A 20,067-nucleotide genomic window follows, 5' to 3' on the forward strand; every position below is an offset into this window, starting at 1 on the left:
TAGACTCTTGAAGGTATTTCTCAAAGGCACAATACATTTAAGACCACCCATCAAATCTCCTCTTTCCCCATGGAATCTAAATTTTGTACTATCATCCTTTGAACCAGCCTCTTCATGTGACCTAAAGTATTTTGCAAGGAAAACCATCTTTCTAGTAGCTATTACTTCTGCTTGGAGGGTTTCAGAGTTACAGGCCTTGTCCATAAAATCCACTTACATGATATTTCTTAATGATAGAGTGTCTCTATGGACAAATCCCTCATTTCTACCCAAGATATACTCAGAAACAAATCTCAATCAGTCTATAGAATTGCCTGTATTCTTCCCCAAGTATGGCAGCAAGGCAGAGTATATGCTACACAAGATTGACGTTCACAGACAGCTATGCTTCTATTTGGACAGGACCAAGGATTTCAGGAAAACGGGTAGACTCTGTTTCCTTCTCAGACTCCAATAAGGGTGCTCTTATTGGAAAAACACTTAATCAAAATGGTTATCAGACTGTATTTTCTTTAATTACAGTTCAGTGAATTCACCATTACAAGACAAGATAAAGGCCCACTCAACTAGAGCTGTTTCCACTTCCTCAGCCTTTTCTGCCAAATTACCAACAGATACAATTTGTGCAGTAGCCACTTGGTCAAGGCCTCATACCTTTATCACTCATTACAAAGTGGATAGGACCTCCAGGGACAGGGCTTCCTTTGGTTCCACTGTCCTGAAAAATATACTCCCGTGAGCCACCCAAGAAGATGTACTCCCGTGAGCCACCCAAGAAGATGGTGCTTGGGACGCTATCCCATCAGTGAGAATAAAAGAAAGATAGAACAACTTCACACAAAGAAGTTGTGTACTCATCATAACGTTCCATGTTAGTTGTTCATCTTGCCTTCATTCTTATGTCCCACCCTCCAACCCCCTGCCAGGCTTCATGAGGATCGAGACTCTGAGGTGAGGTATGGCTGTAATTGACCTTTATGTAGGGTATCCTATACTTGCTATATTGGGAGATGGCTTACTCTGTTGTTGGCAGCAAACAAGATCTGAGGGAAGCACCAAGTGCATCATGGGATGGGGGAGTAGGCCTCGAACTGGTTAAAGATGGTTGAAGACCTCAAGCTTTTGCATTTGGCCGAGTCGGCACTGAGGTTCGGCTCCAAACCCATCGGTGAGAATGAAGGCAAGGTGAACAACTCACATGGAATGTTGTGGTGAGTACATAACTTCTTTTTTAAGAGTAAGTGTCAGGGGTGTTCTAAAAATAAGTCTCAGAACTCCAAAACCAAGGACAGTCTAAGTATGCATGACTATTCAGGAGACTTTTTTGAAAGTCTGAATCTCCATTTTTCTCTTTGGCAACTGATAGTTCCAGAAAAATGTGTTCTGAAAATCATCCATCAAGATTACAGATGGCACTGAGATGAAATTCCTCTTTTACAGGGTTCATTCTTCATCCTGCAGATCATAAGTTCATAGGTGTTTACTAGGCTAACCGCTACAAGGGCCTTTTTTAGCCTAGCCATGCATCCCAAGTCTCTGATAAGTTCTGATACCCTCAGTAAGTGTAAGCATGGGCCTGGGTGAGGAACCATTTACAGTTTACCTGTGTTTATTAGAGACATAGGTGCCAAACCAGGGATGAATTTCCAGTTCATAGGTTTCATAGGTAGGTACTAGGCTATCGGCCCTTGGGCCTATACAAGCCTAGCCATAACGATTCCGTGGCTATTGCTTCCCACAAATATTTAATTTCCTGGACCCCTGTTTAGCAGGACTTACCAATATGATCCCCAGGGTGAATTTCCTATCTGCCATCCAATCGTCAAGGTTCCTCTTGAAGAGGGCTATTGAGGCTCTCTGCCTGACATGTATGGACAGCCTATTCCAGAGCATGGGGAGTCTCTGGGTCAGAACCTGTCTCTCCAGCATGTTCTATTCATCGTGATGACAAGGTTAAGATCCCTGGAGCGTGTGGTTCAGAGGGATTGGAATTTCTTTAAGTGTAGCATGTCCAACAACTCTGGGTTTGACATGGCCTTGCATGTTAGGCAGAGATCACCTCTGAGAAGCTGATATGCGACAGAGTGTAGCTGAAGTTTCTTTAGATGGTCAGCATAAGGCATCTGCTTTAGGCCTGTGATACTTTCTGTGAGTTATTTCTGCAGCCTTTCTAGTTGTTGCAGATGTCTTGTGAGGTACATACCAAACGCAGCATTGTACGGGTAATGGGTCTACTGAGAGATGAGTACATAGGGACAATGACCTCCTTTTTTTCTGGAAGAAAAGCTTTTAGTGATGAGGTGTGCCACGTAGAAGGATTTTCTAACTGTTGTGGCTATGTGGTTATCGAATCTGAGACCACTGTCCACCTGTGTCCCTAGGTCTCTGTATCACACTTTCAGTGTTTAGTGTACTGCCACCTACGTGGTAGTTCACAGGTACGTGGTTTTTCCCAAAGGGGGCAGCTATAAATTTTTTGGCATTTAGCTTGAGCCTATGGCTCTGGCACCTGGCATCTGTTTTGGTAAGGCCCTTTTGTAGTATATCCACATCATTTGGGGATTCAGTAATGGCTGCCAGCTTGCAGTCATCTGTGAACTTTGTAAGCCAGAGTCCCTTAGTGTTGGTCTGTACCTCAGAGAAGTAGATTCCAAACAAGAGTGGTCCCAGGACAGAACCCTGCAGTACACCACTTGTCTGGAGCTGGATTTGGAGTTGGCTACTTTTACAGTGTGTGTTCTGTCAGTAAGCCAGTTTGCAACCCATCAAGTGACATAGGGATTAATGTCCATCTTAGTAAGTTTATCTTTGATTTCAGAGTGGGGGATAGTGTCGAAAACCTTGGTGAGGTCCAAGTAGGCTGTGTGAACCACCTTACCATCATCCACGGCTCGTTAGACTGATTCGAAGAAGTCTATCAAGTTCAGGAGGCAAGATCGGCCCTTCACAAACCCAAACTGGGTGGGGTCCAGTGTTTGAAGGTTGCCAATGTCTTTGTTTATAAGTTCCATGATAATACGTTCCATGATCTTGCAGATCAGGCTCATCAGACTGATGGGACGGACGTTCCTGGGATCCAAAGTGAATCCCCCCTTGTGGAGTGGGATGACTGTAGCTGTGCGCCACTCTGTGGGCACGAAGCCTAAGGTGAGGCTATGATTAAACATGACACATAGGTGAGGTGCCAGTTCATTTTGTAGTTCATGCAGTACACAGCCCGGGATGTCATGTGGTCCCATGGATGCTGTATTCTTGGCTTTGGTGAGTGCGTTTTTTACCTGAGTGGCCGTGATTACCGGAATTTGGCATTCTTTCGGTATTGAGATGGGCCCTATAGGGAGTGAGAGGGGGGGTGAAGTTGGCACTGAAGCTATCTGCCAGGATATTGGCAATATCCTTGGGATCAGTATATCTAGTGCCATTCTGCTGTAGCTCAGAGCAGATCTGAGTATTGCCATTTAGATTCTTGACATAGCTATAGAATGCCTTGTAGTTGTCTATGGAATCTTTGGCAATTTTGTTTTTGTAACTAGCTTTGGAAGATTTTAAATAAGGGATCTCCGCTTTCTACTGAGGCTGGTGAGGGAGATTTTTGAATCCTGGGTTCTTCCTCTTTTCTGCAACAGCTTCTTCCTTTTGTTGTACAGCTTGTTTATGGCAGGGGACCACCAGATTGGCTTCCTTTTTTTAAAGGACAGCGTCTTTGTTCTGTTTGGGATGGCTCTGTCCATTCACGAGTGAATGTGCTCGTACAGCACCTTAGTGTAGGATTCATCAGTTGGAACATCCAGTTCCCATTTGCATGGGTGTCGTGAAGTTTGTTGCTTCTGACTTGAGAAGCATGAAGTTGGCTTTGGAGAAATGTGAAGCTGACAAGAAAGACCTTTGAGTGTTCTCTTGGAATCCCAGCTTCTGTAACAGATCTCTTGAGTTTTGTTTCCATCAATTCATCACATGTTGTCCCAAGGAATGATACAACTAGCCCCTCCTTCCCAGGTGGGGAAGGGTTTTATTCAAGAATGTTCTAAGTGCCAAAGAAAGAAAATTCTTGGAGACTAGTTCTGGATCTTTTTGTGGTAGTGCCCAAATTCAAAATTGTCACTTCACAACCTACTATCTTTTCTTCCTCTCTCAAGTTTTCTGTCAACACTTGACTTAAAGGTACTTATCACATCCCTGTTCACTGAAACTTCAGACATTTATTAAGGTTCTGTGTGTCTGGATCACATTATCAGTTCTGTGCCTTATCCTTTGTATTATCTGCTGCACCAAGAATGTTCACAGAGTTTCTAGCTTCAGTTATAGCTCATTGCAGGATATAGGGGATCCACATTTTCCAAATTTAGACAACTTGCTTATCTTTGAAAACTCTTTTTCAATGTGTCAAGCATCTCTCTTTTGGGTGAGAGATCTGTTACAGAATCTGGGATTCCAAGAGAACACTCAAAGGTCTTTCTTGTCTGCTCCACACAGGATTGTGTTCTAGGATGTCAGGTAGGCAGTTCAGTTCAAAGAGCTTTTTTCCACAGGAAATAATAGATCTTTATCTGGATCTTTTTCCGAGGATGTTCTTCGAGTTTTACAGTTGCAGTCAAAGTGAGTCAGACTCTGGTGTTCAGGCAGGCTGAGGGCTACGTGCAAGCAGATAACCCAAATGTATTGACTGCAACAGTGAATACACTCTTAACATCTACATTTATGTTACGTGTACACAACTGTACTTTTTCCACTCTGACTTTGGTCAGTGCGAGGGAATAATTCAGGATTTTGGGTCTTATGGCATCTGTGATTTTCATGATACCCTTGGCAATACTGCACATGAGAAACGTACTGTGATGCCTAACATCTCTTTGGTCCCAGCATCAACAACCTTTATCTTTTTAAATCCTTGTGCTATGGTTTGCCAGAAGAGAAATCTTTTGATGGAGGCAACAGATATCCTTAAATCCAGGTCTCCCCTTCTCACTCCCTGTTCCAAAGCAGTCTCTACATATGCTTCAGACTTAGCTTGAGAAGCAGTTTCAGGAGGGATAAAAGTGCAGGGGTTGTGGGACACCAAGGACAGATGCAAGTACGTATCAAGGAGGTGCTTGCCCTGATCAAGGCGCAAAACTTTTTGAACCATTTTTGGTCCTCGGGACCTCTTCAAGTTGTTACAGACAATACCACAGTCATGTGGTGCATCAACAGGAAAGGGGAAGCAGGTTGTGATGCCTGTGCCCTGGCCCAACAATCAAGGAGCCTCAAAACTCACCACTAACACCAGAGAGGGCGTCTCATATAGGAGAAATGATAACAAATATACACAGTACAGTGCAATTTCCCTTAAGAGCAGACAGAGATCACAGTCAGTCTCGGGCTGGTTGCTCCCTTGCTCTCCAGGTCCCCAATAAGACTCCCCACTGGCACAGCTATAGGGTCCAGATCTCAGCCTAGGTGGCAGGCGAACCTCCAGTACTCTCTCTGTCCAACCAGTGCTTCATGTCCCTGCCCAAGTAGCTGACACACACACACACACACACACACACACACACACACTTTGAGATAAGTACTTAAAACTTCACAGACACTCCTGGGAAAGGCTGACACAGATTCTCCAGCTGTGCCCCTATACCCAGACTATACACTTGTAATTCCTGCCACCACCAGCGAATAATTATCAGCTACCCAAAGGCCGTTAAAAGGGTGTCCAATTATAACTGTGCAGTATTATTATCCAATTGGTAAGTGTGACTAAACAGTCTTGGGTTATTGGAGTGGCTTTTTACAATAAACTCTATAAATATGCAATGTACGCTAGAGCTTAACTTGACTGCGGTGGTGGTGCTGCTGTAGCGTTGTCACCTCACAGACGTTGCCCGTTCGATTCTCAGTTAGAGCATCTTTTGTGTGGCGACATGCATGAATGGCATTCCTTCGTTGAAGGTTGTGTGTTAGACCCGGCAAGCCAGCACGTAAAACTCTACTGTCAATCATTAGCGGACCGGAGTTCCGCTGTGGCGACCCCTAACCGGGAAAAGCCGAAGGACACAAACAAACTCTTGAGCTTAACTTATCTTTACATAAACCAGCCACAGTTGAAAAGGGTTTAAAAATATTTAATAATAAATACTAAAAACACAAGACTATACTACTACACCACAGTGCTATTCAAGAGTTCAAATATCACACAGAAACTTAAACTAATTCAGTAGTGCAGTTCTGACGTAACAGAAGAAACTGTCTAATATTTTCTAATTCCTAGCTATTGCTACAAGAAAACATACTTCTAAAGTAACTTACATAGAGCATAAGCAGTGCTAAGTTGGATGTCAAAGATCAAAATGCTAACAGTCTCTTCCTGAGCAATAGTTTTTAAAGTCACTAACAAACTTTTCTGCTGGACCCTCCCAGATTACATCATTTTTGACACTTAGGGGTTTCCTAGTATACACATTACATCACTTTGACACTTAGCCTGGTGTTCCCAGGCCAACAGGCTACATTATTTAGCACGCTAACACCTGCTCAGGAAGCTACAACAATAAAATACATTTCACATGTACACTCTAGTAATTATTCCTTAAGTTAAAACAATATAAAGAATGTGCTAGCCCAGACAGGCTGACTCCGAGCTCTACAGATCAAATGATAGATTTAAAATAATTGTAACTTCAAAACAAAGATTTGAAATGCTTGCCTTAGTTTTCCTTACAGCAAATGGCAATGTTGCTACAGTCTTGAAGTTCAACATTTTACAGTATTTTCTTTCATTTAAGAAACAAGTCTGTATTTTACATTTATATTTATAAATGACAGAATTATCTGCACAATTCTGTCTGGCTAGGCTGGCAGCCTTCACCTTTCTCTACCAGTCTTCACACAGGTCATATCCTCTTTGCAGACTAGCCATCTTAGCTTGGAATTTAGTTTCATGGCACAGTCTCCCAGGCATCCTGCATTCCATCAGAGCAAAATTATGTGGCAGACAAGCTGAGCAGGAGCAGGGCAGACCTTCACGAATAGAAAACTAGATCAGAAGATCTTCCAAGATTTGATCCATCTGTGGGGAATTCCTCAACTAGACCTCTTTGCCTCCTCCCTGAACAAATAACTGTCAGGATTATGTTCCAAGACTCAGGCGCTCCAATAGTGGGTAGAAAAGGATAAAAAAGATGATAATGGTAGATTAGTAGTACTAAAGGGCTACAGCAAGGGAGGAGGATTACACTGGCTTGTACTGGCGCTTTCTCACCTATCCTTTGAAAAGAGAGGAATTTAAGGAATGGATAGTGGAAATTATTAGGGAGATTTCGGAGAAGATAGAAATTTCTTCTGAAAATATAGCTAAGGAGTGGGGAAAAAAAGTGTAGTTTAAAATATGGTGGGAAAAGTGTAGTTTAAAATACGGTGGCAAAAAGAGAGATGGTTAAAAAGTAAATATTATTTAGAGGGACTGACAAATGGTAAAGCATTGCAGAATGGAGGAATCTCATAGAACAAGAAGAGGAGAAATTGCAGAATGTAAGAGATTACCTCGATAATATGCACGAGTTTAGAAAGATTGGTGTTCAGCAACTGTCTTTTGATAACACCAGAGAACAAAATCTTTTAGCACATCTCAGGCAACAGAAAGTAGAAAGGGTTGTTGCCATGCTTAGGGAGCGTATAACAAGAAAGATAACGAGATCCTGTAGAGGTACTGGAAATATTTTGAAAAAGTATCTGTATAAAGCAGGGAAATATGGAAATTAAAAAAAAGGAACAAATGGAAATGTTTATGGAAGAATTAAATATGCCATGGTTAGAGGTAAATGCAGCTCACTTATTAACAGGATAGGAGGGGAGGAGATGAGATAAAAATGGGGATGTATGACCAATACACAGGAAAGTCCCCAGGAATAGATGATGTTTTTTTTTTTTTTCCAATTACTTTTTATTGCTATGTTTTTTTTTCCAATTACTTTTTATTGCTTTGTTTTCCAAAAATACAAAGTAAAACAGACAAGAGCAGCATGTAAACATAAATGAGTAAAGGTAAACAATTTTTACAGAGAACCATTTAGACACTTGCTAGAAATTAAAGACCAATAACTGGCATGATTTCATCATATCTAAGGGTTTCAAAAGAACAAGGTTATGATACAAAGTTGAGTGCAAGATTTAGGAGTAGATAATATTCTTGTGGAAATTTCGAAGCTTGGAGGGAAAAAAACTGATAAAGGTCTGGAAGGTTTTGACAAACAGTATTTTAAGAGGAGAAGCATCAACATCCTGGAAGAAAGCAGTGGTGGCTGTGATACCTAAAAATGGTAAAGACCCATCAGATCCAGCTTCATACAGGCCCATTTCAATCCTAAACCATACTTATAATGTGTTTATACCTGTAATGGCTAAAGGAATGGCAAAGATGATTCCAAAATTGATAGACATGGATCAGTGTGGTTTTGTGGAGGGGAAGCAAACATTTGGCAACATTAACAGAACATTGTTGAGGCACAGGGAAGTAGAATGCAAAAAATACCACTGTTGGTAGGTCTTGATGCAGAGAATGCATTTGACAGAGTATGCTGGTAGTTTTTGAGCTGGGCAATGGAAGCTTTTGCATTCCCTGATAAAATTTTAAGGTTGATTAGGAGAATATATGAGGAATAGGAGGTGAAAATTAAAGTGGGTGGGTTTCTCTCTGATGATTTCTGTTTGAACAGAGGAACCAGGCAGGGGTGTCCACTTTCCCCTTTGTTGTTTGCATTATATTTGGAACCATTAGCAAAGAAAATAAGAGAATCAGAAATTCAAGGGTATAATTGGTATGGTAAAGAAAACCTGTCTATATTTACGGATGGTATTATACCTGATGAAACTAGGAAAGGACATCTCAGTGTTGTGGAGCATTTTGAGGCAATTTCAGATCTTTTTGGGGTACATAATTAATGAAGCTAGAACAAAGGCAATAGCTGTAAATTATGGACCCACACACAAATTGGTTCAGCAATATCCATATCTATGGGGATATCATTAAATGAAGTATTTAGGAGTATGGATTAAAAAGGATTCTGGTGTGGCAACTAAGGATGTATGGGAGGAGACTAAACAAAAGATAACATAAACACTGAGAAATTGGAAGCTGTGTTATATGGATATTGATAACAAGATACAAGCAGTTAAAATGCTTTAGTCCATTTAGCTTTTTTTTATACACATCAGACATATTTTTATCAACCGGAGGTTACGTTGTGGATAGCAATAAAGAGCTGAAGGATTTTATCTGGGAGGGGAAGGTGGAAAGTGTCAAGTGGGATAAGCTGATTCTTCCAGTAGAACAAGGCATTTGTGATTACCCAATTTGAAGGGGTATTTCAGATCTACACAGTTAATGTTCCTATACATAGCACAAACACAAATCTATAATTCAAAGTGGAAAGGGATAATGATGAAATGGGGAAGCTCAAGAAATAAGGAGAGACTGGTATTTTGGTTGCAGATCCTTAAGGAGAATAACAGTAACCATACATAATGTTATATTCATAAAGTAGCACAAAGTGTTCTAAGAAATGAGCCAACACAGGAATGGAGAAAGAAGATTTCGCCGATAGAGATGACTGCAGTTAGGGATACAAACAATAGACAAGAGGAGGTTGGAATTTATTGGAGAAAACTGGCAAAAGACCAAGGTATTGGGAGCAAATAATTTCAGAGGGAAGGGTAATAGAATGGGAAGAGGCCATTAATTTATGCAGGCTACATATCAAGGTTTGATATCAGAGTATAGGCAAAAAGAAAGAAAGAAATAGAGAGATCCTAAGCGGAAGACTAGCACTGGTAGAGTTTTCAGTAGAATCTAGATCAGAATCTGCTTTTTAAAAAAGAATAATCAACAGAACATAGAAAATATTGCATGATAACTGTAAGAATCAATCAGAGGAGGTTAGAAAAGATTGGGAAGAGAGAACGGATAAGTAATTCACAAAGAAACAATTGGAGGATATATATGTATGTCTCCTAAATGTGCAACAAAGTCTAGAAGATTTAGGATCTTTGCTTGGAACTGTTTACATGGGTATTTTTATACTCCAAGTAGACCCCAAATAATTTTTCCTTAGGTAGACAGCAAATGTTGGAGGTGTTATAAGGAAGAAAGGCAATTGGGAACATATTTTCTGAGAATGTAATGAGATGGCAGACTTTAAAGATTCCCTGCAGACTACTCTTGCCAGAATTATTGGGCGAACAAAATGGTGCAACTAAAGAAGTGATTTTTTTGAGCTATGATACAGAATCGGAATTGCCTAGACAAAGGCAGGCCAAGCTGAGTCTAATTATTGTGGCTGACAAAAAAGCAATTACTAGAAAATGATTGCCCACGTCGTACATGATAATTTAATAAAGACGTTTCTTGTTTAAAAAAAAAAAAAAGATTCTGTTCCAGGGCTCCATGCAAGAAGACCTAGAAGATGGTGCATTTTCTTTTCATTGGACAGGAGAGTTTCTATATGCTTTTCCTCCCCTTTCACTAATATCCAGGGTACTTCTGAAGATTCCGAAGGAATCCCCAAGATCATTGTGGTGACTCCCTTTTGGTCCTGACAACCATGGTTCTTTATTCTGGAGGAAATGGCCAGGGGCAATTACCAGACGTTTCCTCACAAGACACTATCTACTCAAACAAGAACAGGGGTGTTTGATGCACCCCATCACTCAACTTTAGTTGACTGCCTGTGTGATAGTGTCTTAATTCCTTTTAGTCACCTGTTTACTGAGGATGTGCAGCAGGTACCAATGGAAGCAAGAAAGCCTGCTACTAGAATATCATGTATTAGCCAATGGAAAAGTTTTTCTAGTTGGTGCCGAAAAATAATGAGCAGGCATTCAAAACTAGTTGTTCTTTGGTTCTGCAATATTTGTGTGAATTGCTATCCTATGGCCTTTCTTATTCCTTTACCAAGGTTCAGTTATTGGCCATTTCAGCATGTCTGCCTATGGATCCTCCTCTTTCAGTACAGTCTCATGTCAAAATGTTCTTGAAAAGGGTTTTGTGTAAGAGGCTTCCAAGAAAAGCAGTGGTCCCTCTTTGGGATTGTAATTTTGTGTTACAAGCTTAACACTTGTTCCATTTGAAACGGCTAATCTGGCTGACTTGAGGTTCTTAACATGGAAACAGTTTTCAGATTGCTGTGACCTCTGCAAAAAGGTCATCTTGAGTTGCAGGCTGTTATGGTCAGTCAACCCAATCTCATTTTCATAGGGACGTAGTTTCTTTGACAATTAATCATCCATTTATGCCTAAAGTGGTGTCCAAGTTTACTTTAAGCCAACTATCCATCACCCAGTTTTCTTTCCTGAACCAAAAAGAGGGAGAAAGGATTCCCCATACCTTGGATGTCCACAGACAACTCGGTACTGTCCTGGCAGAACTGAATCTTCCAGATCTTTGGATTAATTGTTCATTTCTTTTGAAGATAAGAAGGGACAGCCTGTGTCAAAACGGATTCACTTCAGAAGCTCAAAATACTGAAATCTCGAATTTCAATATCTTGAGCCCAAGAAGTTGAATCCACAAAACAACGAAAACTAAAAAACGTGTAATTCAAAACCTCTAATACCAGAGGTTATGAATTTCGTGGTTTTACTACACACACACCATCCACCACACAAACACACACAATCACTCTACTACATGAAATCAGGGGGCAAGCCCCCCTGCACCCACCACACCCCCCTACTTAAATATTCTCACTCCGAGGTCGCAGTACATACAAACACACACAAAACACCACCACACAAGCTACATTCTCCTCACACACACACACACACACACACACGTACCTGAATACATGCCCACAGCAGACCTTCAAGAAGCATGAAATTCAAAACCTCCGGTATTCAAGATTTTGAATTTCGCTCTTCTAAACTTTTGCTATTGTGGTTTTGGCTTCTTGGGCTCTAAATACTGAAATTTGAGATTTCAGTATTTCGAGCTTCTGATGGGAACCCGTCAAAACAGACTATTTCCAAATGGTGCATACAACTAGCAACAATATGAAAATCAAGACCACTGGTTCAGACACAAAAGTGTTTTATTCTCTAGCTCCTCAATAGAAAACCTTCCAGGAGTTACAAAATTCAGCTAAAAATGTGCTATTTTTATACAAAAAACATAAACTCAATCAGTCAATAGCACAATCAAACAGTTAAATAAAATACTTCCAATTAACCTCTCCATTCAGTCCCATAGGGACCAAAGTATGTATAACAGTTTTTCTTTCAAAAGAATTTCATCATCATTTTCAACAAATACTTGCTCTAAAATACAAACTTGAAGCATAGAAAAATCACTGCCATGTACATCTCAAAAATAACGTGCCAAAATCTTGTCGTCCTTTTGATTTTTTATGTTCCTGATATGTTACATTAAGTCACTTTAAAACTTTTTTGTTTCACCAATATAAAAGAAACCCCACGGACATCTTAATGCATAAATAACTCCCTTGCTGTTACATGAAAAAAGTCCCCTTGGTACATGTTTGATTTTATTCACATATTCAGAGGAACATATTATATATTTGCAAATAGAACAACTGTTGCATTTATAAGTGCCCATAGATGTTGGACAAACACTTGTTACTTTTTGGTAAGACAAAATTTCCATGAACAAGCATGTCCTTTAAACTTCTTCCCCATTTGTATGACATCATAAGGTGCTTACTTAAAATTTTACTCAAATCCCCATGCTTGTGGAGAAAATTCCAATAATATCTTGTAATACTACTAACTTCTTCACTTGGTGTTATATGTGCTAACAAAATACATTTGTTCATTCTTGTTTTCACCATCTCCCCCCCCCCCCCCATTGACCCATAACCTGTCACTAACATTAGGTTTTGATTTTAACACACAAAGTTTTTGCTTAGCTTCTTCTATTGCTTTCCTACTGTAATCTCTGTTATAAAACATAATGGCTGTGCATGACAGTGATTTTTCTATGCTTCAAGGTTGCATTTTAGAACAGGTATTTGTTGAAAATGATGATGAAATTCTTTTGAAAGAAAAACTGTTATACAAAGAGTCTGTCTTTATTCTTAAATATGATACTTTCGTCCCTATGGAACTGAATGGAGAGGTTAATTGGAAGTATTTTATTTAATTATTTGAATGTATTATTGATTGATTCTGTGTTTTTTGTATAAAAGGTAGCACATTTTTAGCTGACTTTTGTAACTCCTGGAAGATTTTGTACCAAGGCGCTAAAGAATAAAATACTTTAATGTCTGAACCAGTGGTCTTGATTATTTCCAAATGGTGATTTAAGGCTTTTACCTTTTGTTGTATTCATCATAACAAAACTGTTCCAGGCAAGGTCAAGATCCACTCTACCAGAACCTTGGCTTCATCAGTGGCTTTTTGGAAAGGGTTGTATTCTAGAAGTATTTTTGAAGCTGGTACTTTTTCCTCTCTGCATTCTTTTACAAAGCAGTATAAGCTTGATTCCTTCTCTAGGTCCAGGGGCTCCTTGGACTATTCTCTTTCCACCTCTCAAATGTAGTTAGTTTTAGCCTGTAATCATTCAAGAGCTAGTAAGTGTAATTGTATCCGTCGAACTGTTAAAGTGCCACTATAAACTTGTAATACCAAATGTAGAAAGCTGTTAAAACATTATAAACTTTGCATAATCAAAAAATACTTTATTAATAAATTCATTCAGACCCGGGGCATGATCTGCCCGAAGTCTGATCTGACATGTTGATTCACAGCACTCAAGCAGTATCTTATAATTCCCAGTAAAAGCATCAGCAGTGATGGTCTACAACAAAAAAAATGAACTTCCTAAAATCATTACATACAACTGCATGATTAGCTAATGCATTGTTTGGGTTTCTTTTATTAATCAGTAGTGAATGCTCGTAAATCCTTCTGTTACACTTAACTAGCTCTTGAAGGATTACAGGCTAATTTGTGTCATGTGATTTTGGGCATCATTTTAAACATTGGATGGGTATGCTTTTACATTCTTTTTAGAGAGTTTTCTGAAGAAGTTCTGAAATAATTAAAAAGAACGAAGGCGCTAATACATTTGAATCTGGAGCTTTGTGTAGGTTTTGGGTGTTTGTTTTGAGCTTTAAATCATCTCCTGTTTGGCATTTCCAACTTGAGAGACCTACATTAATATGTTAGTCAGTTATAGGTTCATAAGCAAGTACTAGGCTAGTTGCCTTTTAGACCCTTTTAAGCCTAGCTAGTTTCCCTTTTTGTGCTCGAAATAACCCATCCCATTTGGTTATAGATTGGTCCAACCCATCCCATGGTTGATAATTATATATTGTGCCTAATGAAAATAAGTGGGATCATACCGTAAATAATTTCAGAGGACTTGTATGTGAGAGAAAACATTTACCAGCTGCCTCTGTCCATCAGTAAAATATGCTTCCAATCCATGTCAAGCAGAGCATGTCCGTGACCCTGTTTAAGTACAACCTGGACGACTGGATGGGAAACTGTAAATTTCTTCTCTGGTTGCCCTGGCTTCTCTCCTGGACATGGATGGTCCCCTGATAGACCTTGGGCATGGACAATCTCTCTCATCTAGTATTATATTTCGATTTCATGGCTAGGCTTGTAAAGACCCTTGGGTCAGTAGCCTAACAACATCCTATGAACCTGTGAGGTAGTACAGGAGGCAGTCCTGGGGTGAGTTTCCCATTCAGAGGTCTTGTGACTGGTCCCTACTCTGGGACAGCAATCAAAGAGACTCTGTCCTCACCAGTGACTCTGGTGAGGGACGGTCACTAAGAGCAAAGATGGATTCACACAGTATTTTCAGATGCAGCTCCCTGCACCAAGCACAATTTCCCTTAAGAGCACACAGGGAGAACACTGCAGACCTGGGGCTGGACCCTTCCTCTCCCCAGACCCACACAAAACTCCACACTGACCACTTTGGAGCTCTGTGTCCCTGTTCCCAGTTGCTCACACACACACACACACTTGGATATTTGAGTTTCTCACACACACACACACACACACACACACACACACACACACACACACCTGGGAAAAGCTGGCACAGATTTTACTAGCTTTGCCCCTTTATGCATTACTTCGCGGTAATCAGGTTGCCACCAATCAGCTACCCTAAGGCTTGTTACAAAGAGTTCCCAATTATACTGTGTAAAATTAATACTAATACAAATGGTAGATTGTGACCAAAGCAGCAAGGCTTTCAGGAGTGACCACAGTGTCACTAAAACAAGAATAACTACTCTCAAGATTTTAAAAGTATTCTCTAAAGGACCAGCCAAAATGAAAGTTATTAAAATATTTAATGATAAATAATGAAACGGAAAACAGGAGAATACAATAAACAGAATTTCAACCACAGAGAGAGGAAAAAATGATGCAGTTGAATAGTTTCTCACAGATGCAGAAAACAATACAAAACTATTCTTACTAAATGCCCTTCACTAATTACTGTTCTCTGACTACTTAAACAAGGCAAGCTAATGTGTGCTGAGTGTCTTACTACAGCAAAAGCCAGATGATGTCTCTCTTGTCTGTGTGGATGTGTGAGATGTATATCCTGTGATAAATCTTTCCTGTCAGATTCTAAAGTGCTGCTGCGAGGGTTCCAAAGAAACCAGATGCTGGTTAGAGGATGACATCACCTCTGGTCCCCTTACGCTACAATAAATGCTTTGCTAAGATCTGTGGCAGCAACAGAAAGCTGTAACACAATTTCAAACTTTCCACCCTTCCAAGGTTCTGATAAACATACACATTTGATCAGTTACAACGATACAACCTAATGTTTGTTTGTGTCTTTTGGCTTTTCCTGGTTAGGGGTCGCCACAGCGGAACTCCGGTCCGCTAATGATTGGCAGTGGACTTTTACGTGCTGGCTTGCCGGGCCTAACGCACAACCTTCAACGAAGGAATGCCCATTCACGCATGTCGCCACACAGAAGACGCTCTGAGAATCGAACGGGCAACATCTAACTGTGAGGCGACAACGCTACCACAGCACAACCTAATATACATCCTTATATTCTTTCTGTCCAGCAGGACCTACTGTGGATGCATTTTTAACACCAGTAACTTTACAAATATATTTTTAACTCAGAATCTGTACAAATCAGTGTGATAGTCAAATAACATAAAATTCTTTACAAAACTCCAGCTAGCTATGCTGGTATATGTACAGATGTACTGCCTTTCTCTCCCTGGCACAGATGGCACTACCTCATACCTTCACAGATCTAGGTTGAACTTGAAAATAGACAGGGATGAACTGTGTTTTATGTGGCTGAGGAGTCTGTTCCACAGCAGCAGTATCCTCTGAGAAGGATACATGTCCGTCCAAACCATTCTGTTGATGTTGCAAAAGAGGTTTAGATCCATGGACCAAGTATTTATGATGCTATTTGACTTGCTGATGTGCAGTAAATCCTTCAGGAATGGGTCGGAGGCTGCCTTGTATGCCAGACACAGGTCAGTTGTTAGCAGTCTGTAAGATATAGAGTATAGTGACATGGCTTTGAGTCAGCCCATGTAGGACATGCTGTTTAGGCCTTGTCTCCTTTTAGCAAGGTATCTGAGAACATTACAGTTGCATGTGTCTAGACAGATGCATGTCAAAGGGGACAGTATATTCAGTGACTGGCCTAATGAGGGCTGAGTAAAGGGGGAGACAATGATACTGTGCAATATTGAGAGACTTTCTTACAACAGTGGACACACATCGGTCGAAAGGTCACTGTTTACATAAGCTCCCAAATCCTGATCAACTAAGTCAACTGTCAGGGGCATATTGTCAATGTAGTAGTTCCCTGGTGTAGATGACTTCCCAAAGCATACATTTTGACACCATTTTTTTATTTGACACAAACCTCCTTGCAAGATGGCCAAGTCATTTGGGGATTCAATGACTGCTCTTACCCCTTTGGTGTTTATTGGCTTTTACTTCAAAAGAGTAGATGCCAAAGAAGAGCGGTCCCATCACAGAACCTTGGGGGACTCCACTGGTGACTGGTTTCTTTGTAGAGGTACCTTTCCCTGTTTTATCTGCGTCCTGTCAGCCAGTTGGTAATCCGAATGACATGGGGGTTTATTCCCATTTTATTTAGCTTTTTTGCTGTGCCTGAGTGGGGAATTATGTCAAAAGCTTTGTCCAAATGAAATTATGCAGTGTGTACAATTTTGCCTTTATCCATTGCTTTGGTGACCTTTTCAAAAAAATCCACCAGATTAAGTAAGCATGACCTACTCTTGACAAATCCAGACTGAGACTGAATTGCCGTCTCATTCCCAAAATCTTTCATCTGTATGTCATTCTCTTCCAAGTCTTTAGCGCTTCTCTTTTAGGCAAGCATGTTTCTATAGCAAAATAGTGTAGTTTAGTAGAGTTTTTTTAACCACATATTATACTCCAGCCTAGATAATGGGATGTGCCAGATGTATTATTAGTACAAAGAAAAATTACCCTTAGTTTTGAAGTGCTACTCATCTCACAGATGAAACTGCAGTGTCACACATCTTTCATATAAATTGATATATTTAGAGGCACACTTTGTATATGATGTTTAGTCTTTTTTTGAGTTTTAAAGAATGGAATATCCAAGGAACTTTGACCTGCTCTTTCCACACCCCCTTTATAATGTATTCTGACTTTGAGGGAAGTGTTAAAATTATTGGAATTGGCCATATGACTTGAGTAGATGGCATCTTATACCCCATACACAGAAAGTATTGAAAAAGGCAAGTTGGTCATCTCTGCAGTGCTGAGAATACTAGTTGACTCCAGGATATTGGCCGTTTTGGTTCTTGTTCCTTGAACTATGCGACAGTGTGTGTACCACAAGTGCATTTTCACACCTTGGCTTCATCATGCAAAGGGGCAGTTTGTATTCTCCTGATAAATGAACTGATTTTTATGCCATCTTAAGTTAAAATCATTCATGTGGTAGTGTTAAGTGTACTGTCCCTTCAGCAGAGGCAAATATAAAGATACTTTGTGCTTGCCTGGCTTATCCCGAACCCATAGCATTAACTTTGTAGATGATTCCCTCCTCCTGGTGGACTTTGCTCTACAGACATTTCATATTCCCAGATCAGCAAAGTAATATGAGAATAGAACATCTTGGAATCTGTGCTAAGTGGTAATTGAACTTACCTGTTTCCACATGGAATTACTGGAAATTTATTCAAGCAACTTTATAGTCTGAGAAGCTGTCGAGAAAGATGGAAACGTAATTGTGAAAGTAACAGGCTGTTTTTTCTTTTCTTTTTAACAGATTCTTTTGGGTCCCAACACTGGGATGTCAGGTGCAATGCCAGGAATGCTGTCTCCAACACCTGGAAAAATATAATCCAGAGACTCCTCACAATAGACATTTTTGTTTGATCCTTTTTATTTTTCAGGGTGAGAAATGGCTGTATTACCTGCATATGGACTTAATTTGTTCAGTGTAGTGAACTATCATTTGTGCATTTTTTTTAATGCGAGAAGATTAAGTCACTAGTAGAATATTATTTTAGTTTGTTTTTTAAATAAACACTCACACCTTTGAAACACTTACAAGCAACTATAAAAAAATGTCCCTTGCATAATTTTTTTCTTCAGGTTATAACAAAGTTGCATAATGTTTTTTCATCTGCCTAAAAGAGTCTGTTCCTGTTTTACTTGCAAATATACTGCTTCATGTTGCTTTTGCCCCAACATGTCAGCTATCCAGTTATCCAAGTCTCAATTTATTGGACAGGCAAAGATAAGTGTTTTTAACACACTGTTGTACTTCTATATGAATCAGTGCAGTGCCTTCGACTTATCCTTTGTGCTTTTCCATACTTTGTCCATGTACCGTGAAGGAGTTCTATTTTTATTGACAAGTCACAAGAAAAGTTCTCATGAAAATGTCAGTTCTCAGGAGTTTATGCACATCTTGTAAGATTTATCCGGCATCATACTATCACTTTGAAGCATGGATATACAGCCTTCCAGAACTGATGACAGCTTTGGAAATAAAATGATAGCTCGTAAGGGACTCGTATTTTGTATAGGTGGACCTGTAAGATCAAATAAGTGACATGGGTTAGTAAAGTAATTGAACATTGAGTCTAGGAGTGAGTATTACAAAAGACAAAATATCAAACTGTGCTGCCCCCCCCCACACACACACACACACAAACACACACACACAGAAAAGTGTACAGTTCAGTCTGTATTTTTATAAGATGGACTAGCATGCACACCCTGCAACATGTTTAAATGTACTCTGTTGTCATTGTGTAATGGAAATGCCCTTTGTTCATCCTAAAGACCTAGTCTTATGTGAAAGATTCCATGTAAAGATTTTTCACATCTTTTAAATAAATGCATGGTTTCAAGTCCTTTTATCATACTCTTATCTGAGAATTTAATGTCTGGTTGTTTTATGGTTTTCTTTTCATCTATATTTCTTTATTTCCTCCTTAGAAGCTAAATTGTAGGTATTTTTCAGCCATGGATAGAAGTGACTACCTCAGGCAGGTTTTCAGACTGCAGCTATTGAGATTATTTTTGGTGAGAGCTTATCTAACTGAGCATATATAACAATTTGATATTGCAGAAATCATCAAATGTATGATTTCTCTGAAAGTCCATGCTTTGAGTTATTTACAATGTAGTCTGCTGATGTGAAGTCAACCAGTAACATTAGAGAAAATGCCCAAGTAAATGCAAATACAAGGTTGGCACTGCTCTTGTTCATTAGCTTGCAGTTTCTGACAGCTGGCAGCATTGTTACATAGAGTAGATGGTAGCTGGATAGTGTCAAGAAATGTCCACACTGTCAGCAAAGCAAGAGACTGATGAGTCATTTGCATTGTTGGTAGTTCAGTCCCCAAGTTGCAGTCTGTTATAGTGAAGGGACTGCGGAGGTGCAGACCCCCTGCTACAGATGTATTTCAGTGGTCATGGAACTGTGATTTTTCAGCTGGGAATTATTCAGGCAGATGGTTAGCAATATCTTCCATTTGATTTATCTTTTAGCTAATTTGCATTCAATTTTCTTGCAAAAAGCAAGTTTCTTGATTTGCATTTCTGTGTAGCAGTCTTGC

At 39.8% G+C, this 20,067-nt stretch overlaps 1 protein-coding gene across 1 annotated transcript in view; it reads left to right on the plus strand.

The window, feature by feature from the left end:
* Positions 1-19,370, plus strand: part of TOMM22 (translocase of outer mitochondrial membrane 22) — a 578,823-nt gene extending 559,453 nt beyond the window's left edge. Inside the window, exon 4 of the mRNA XM_044068365.1 lies at positions 18,264-19,370. Within this exon, the coding sequence (XP_043924300.1) occupies positions 18,264-18,338 (75 nt within the window). The 3' untranslated portion in view covers positions 18,339-19,370. The remainder of the gene's footprint in view (positions 1-18,263) is intronic.
* Positions 19,371-20,067: the final 697 nt, after the last annotated feature.

The sequence above is a fragment of the Protopterus annectens genome, chromosome 1.part0, assembly GCF_019279795.1.
Source record: "Protopterus annectens isolate FY-2018-M chromosome 1.part0, PAN1.0, whole genome shotgun sequence".
Taxonomy (NCBI): domain Eukaryota; kingdom Metazoa; phylum Chordata; order Ceratodontiformes; family Protopteridae; genus Protopterus; species Protopterus annectens.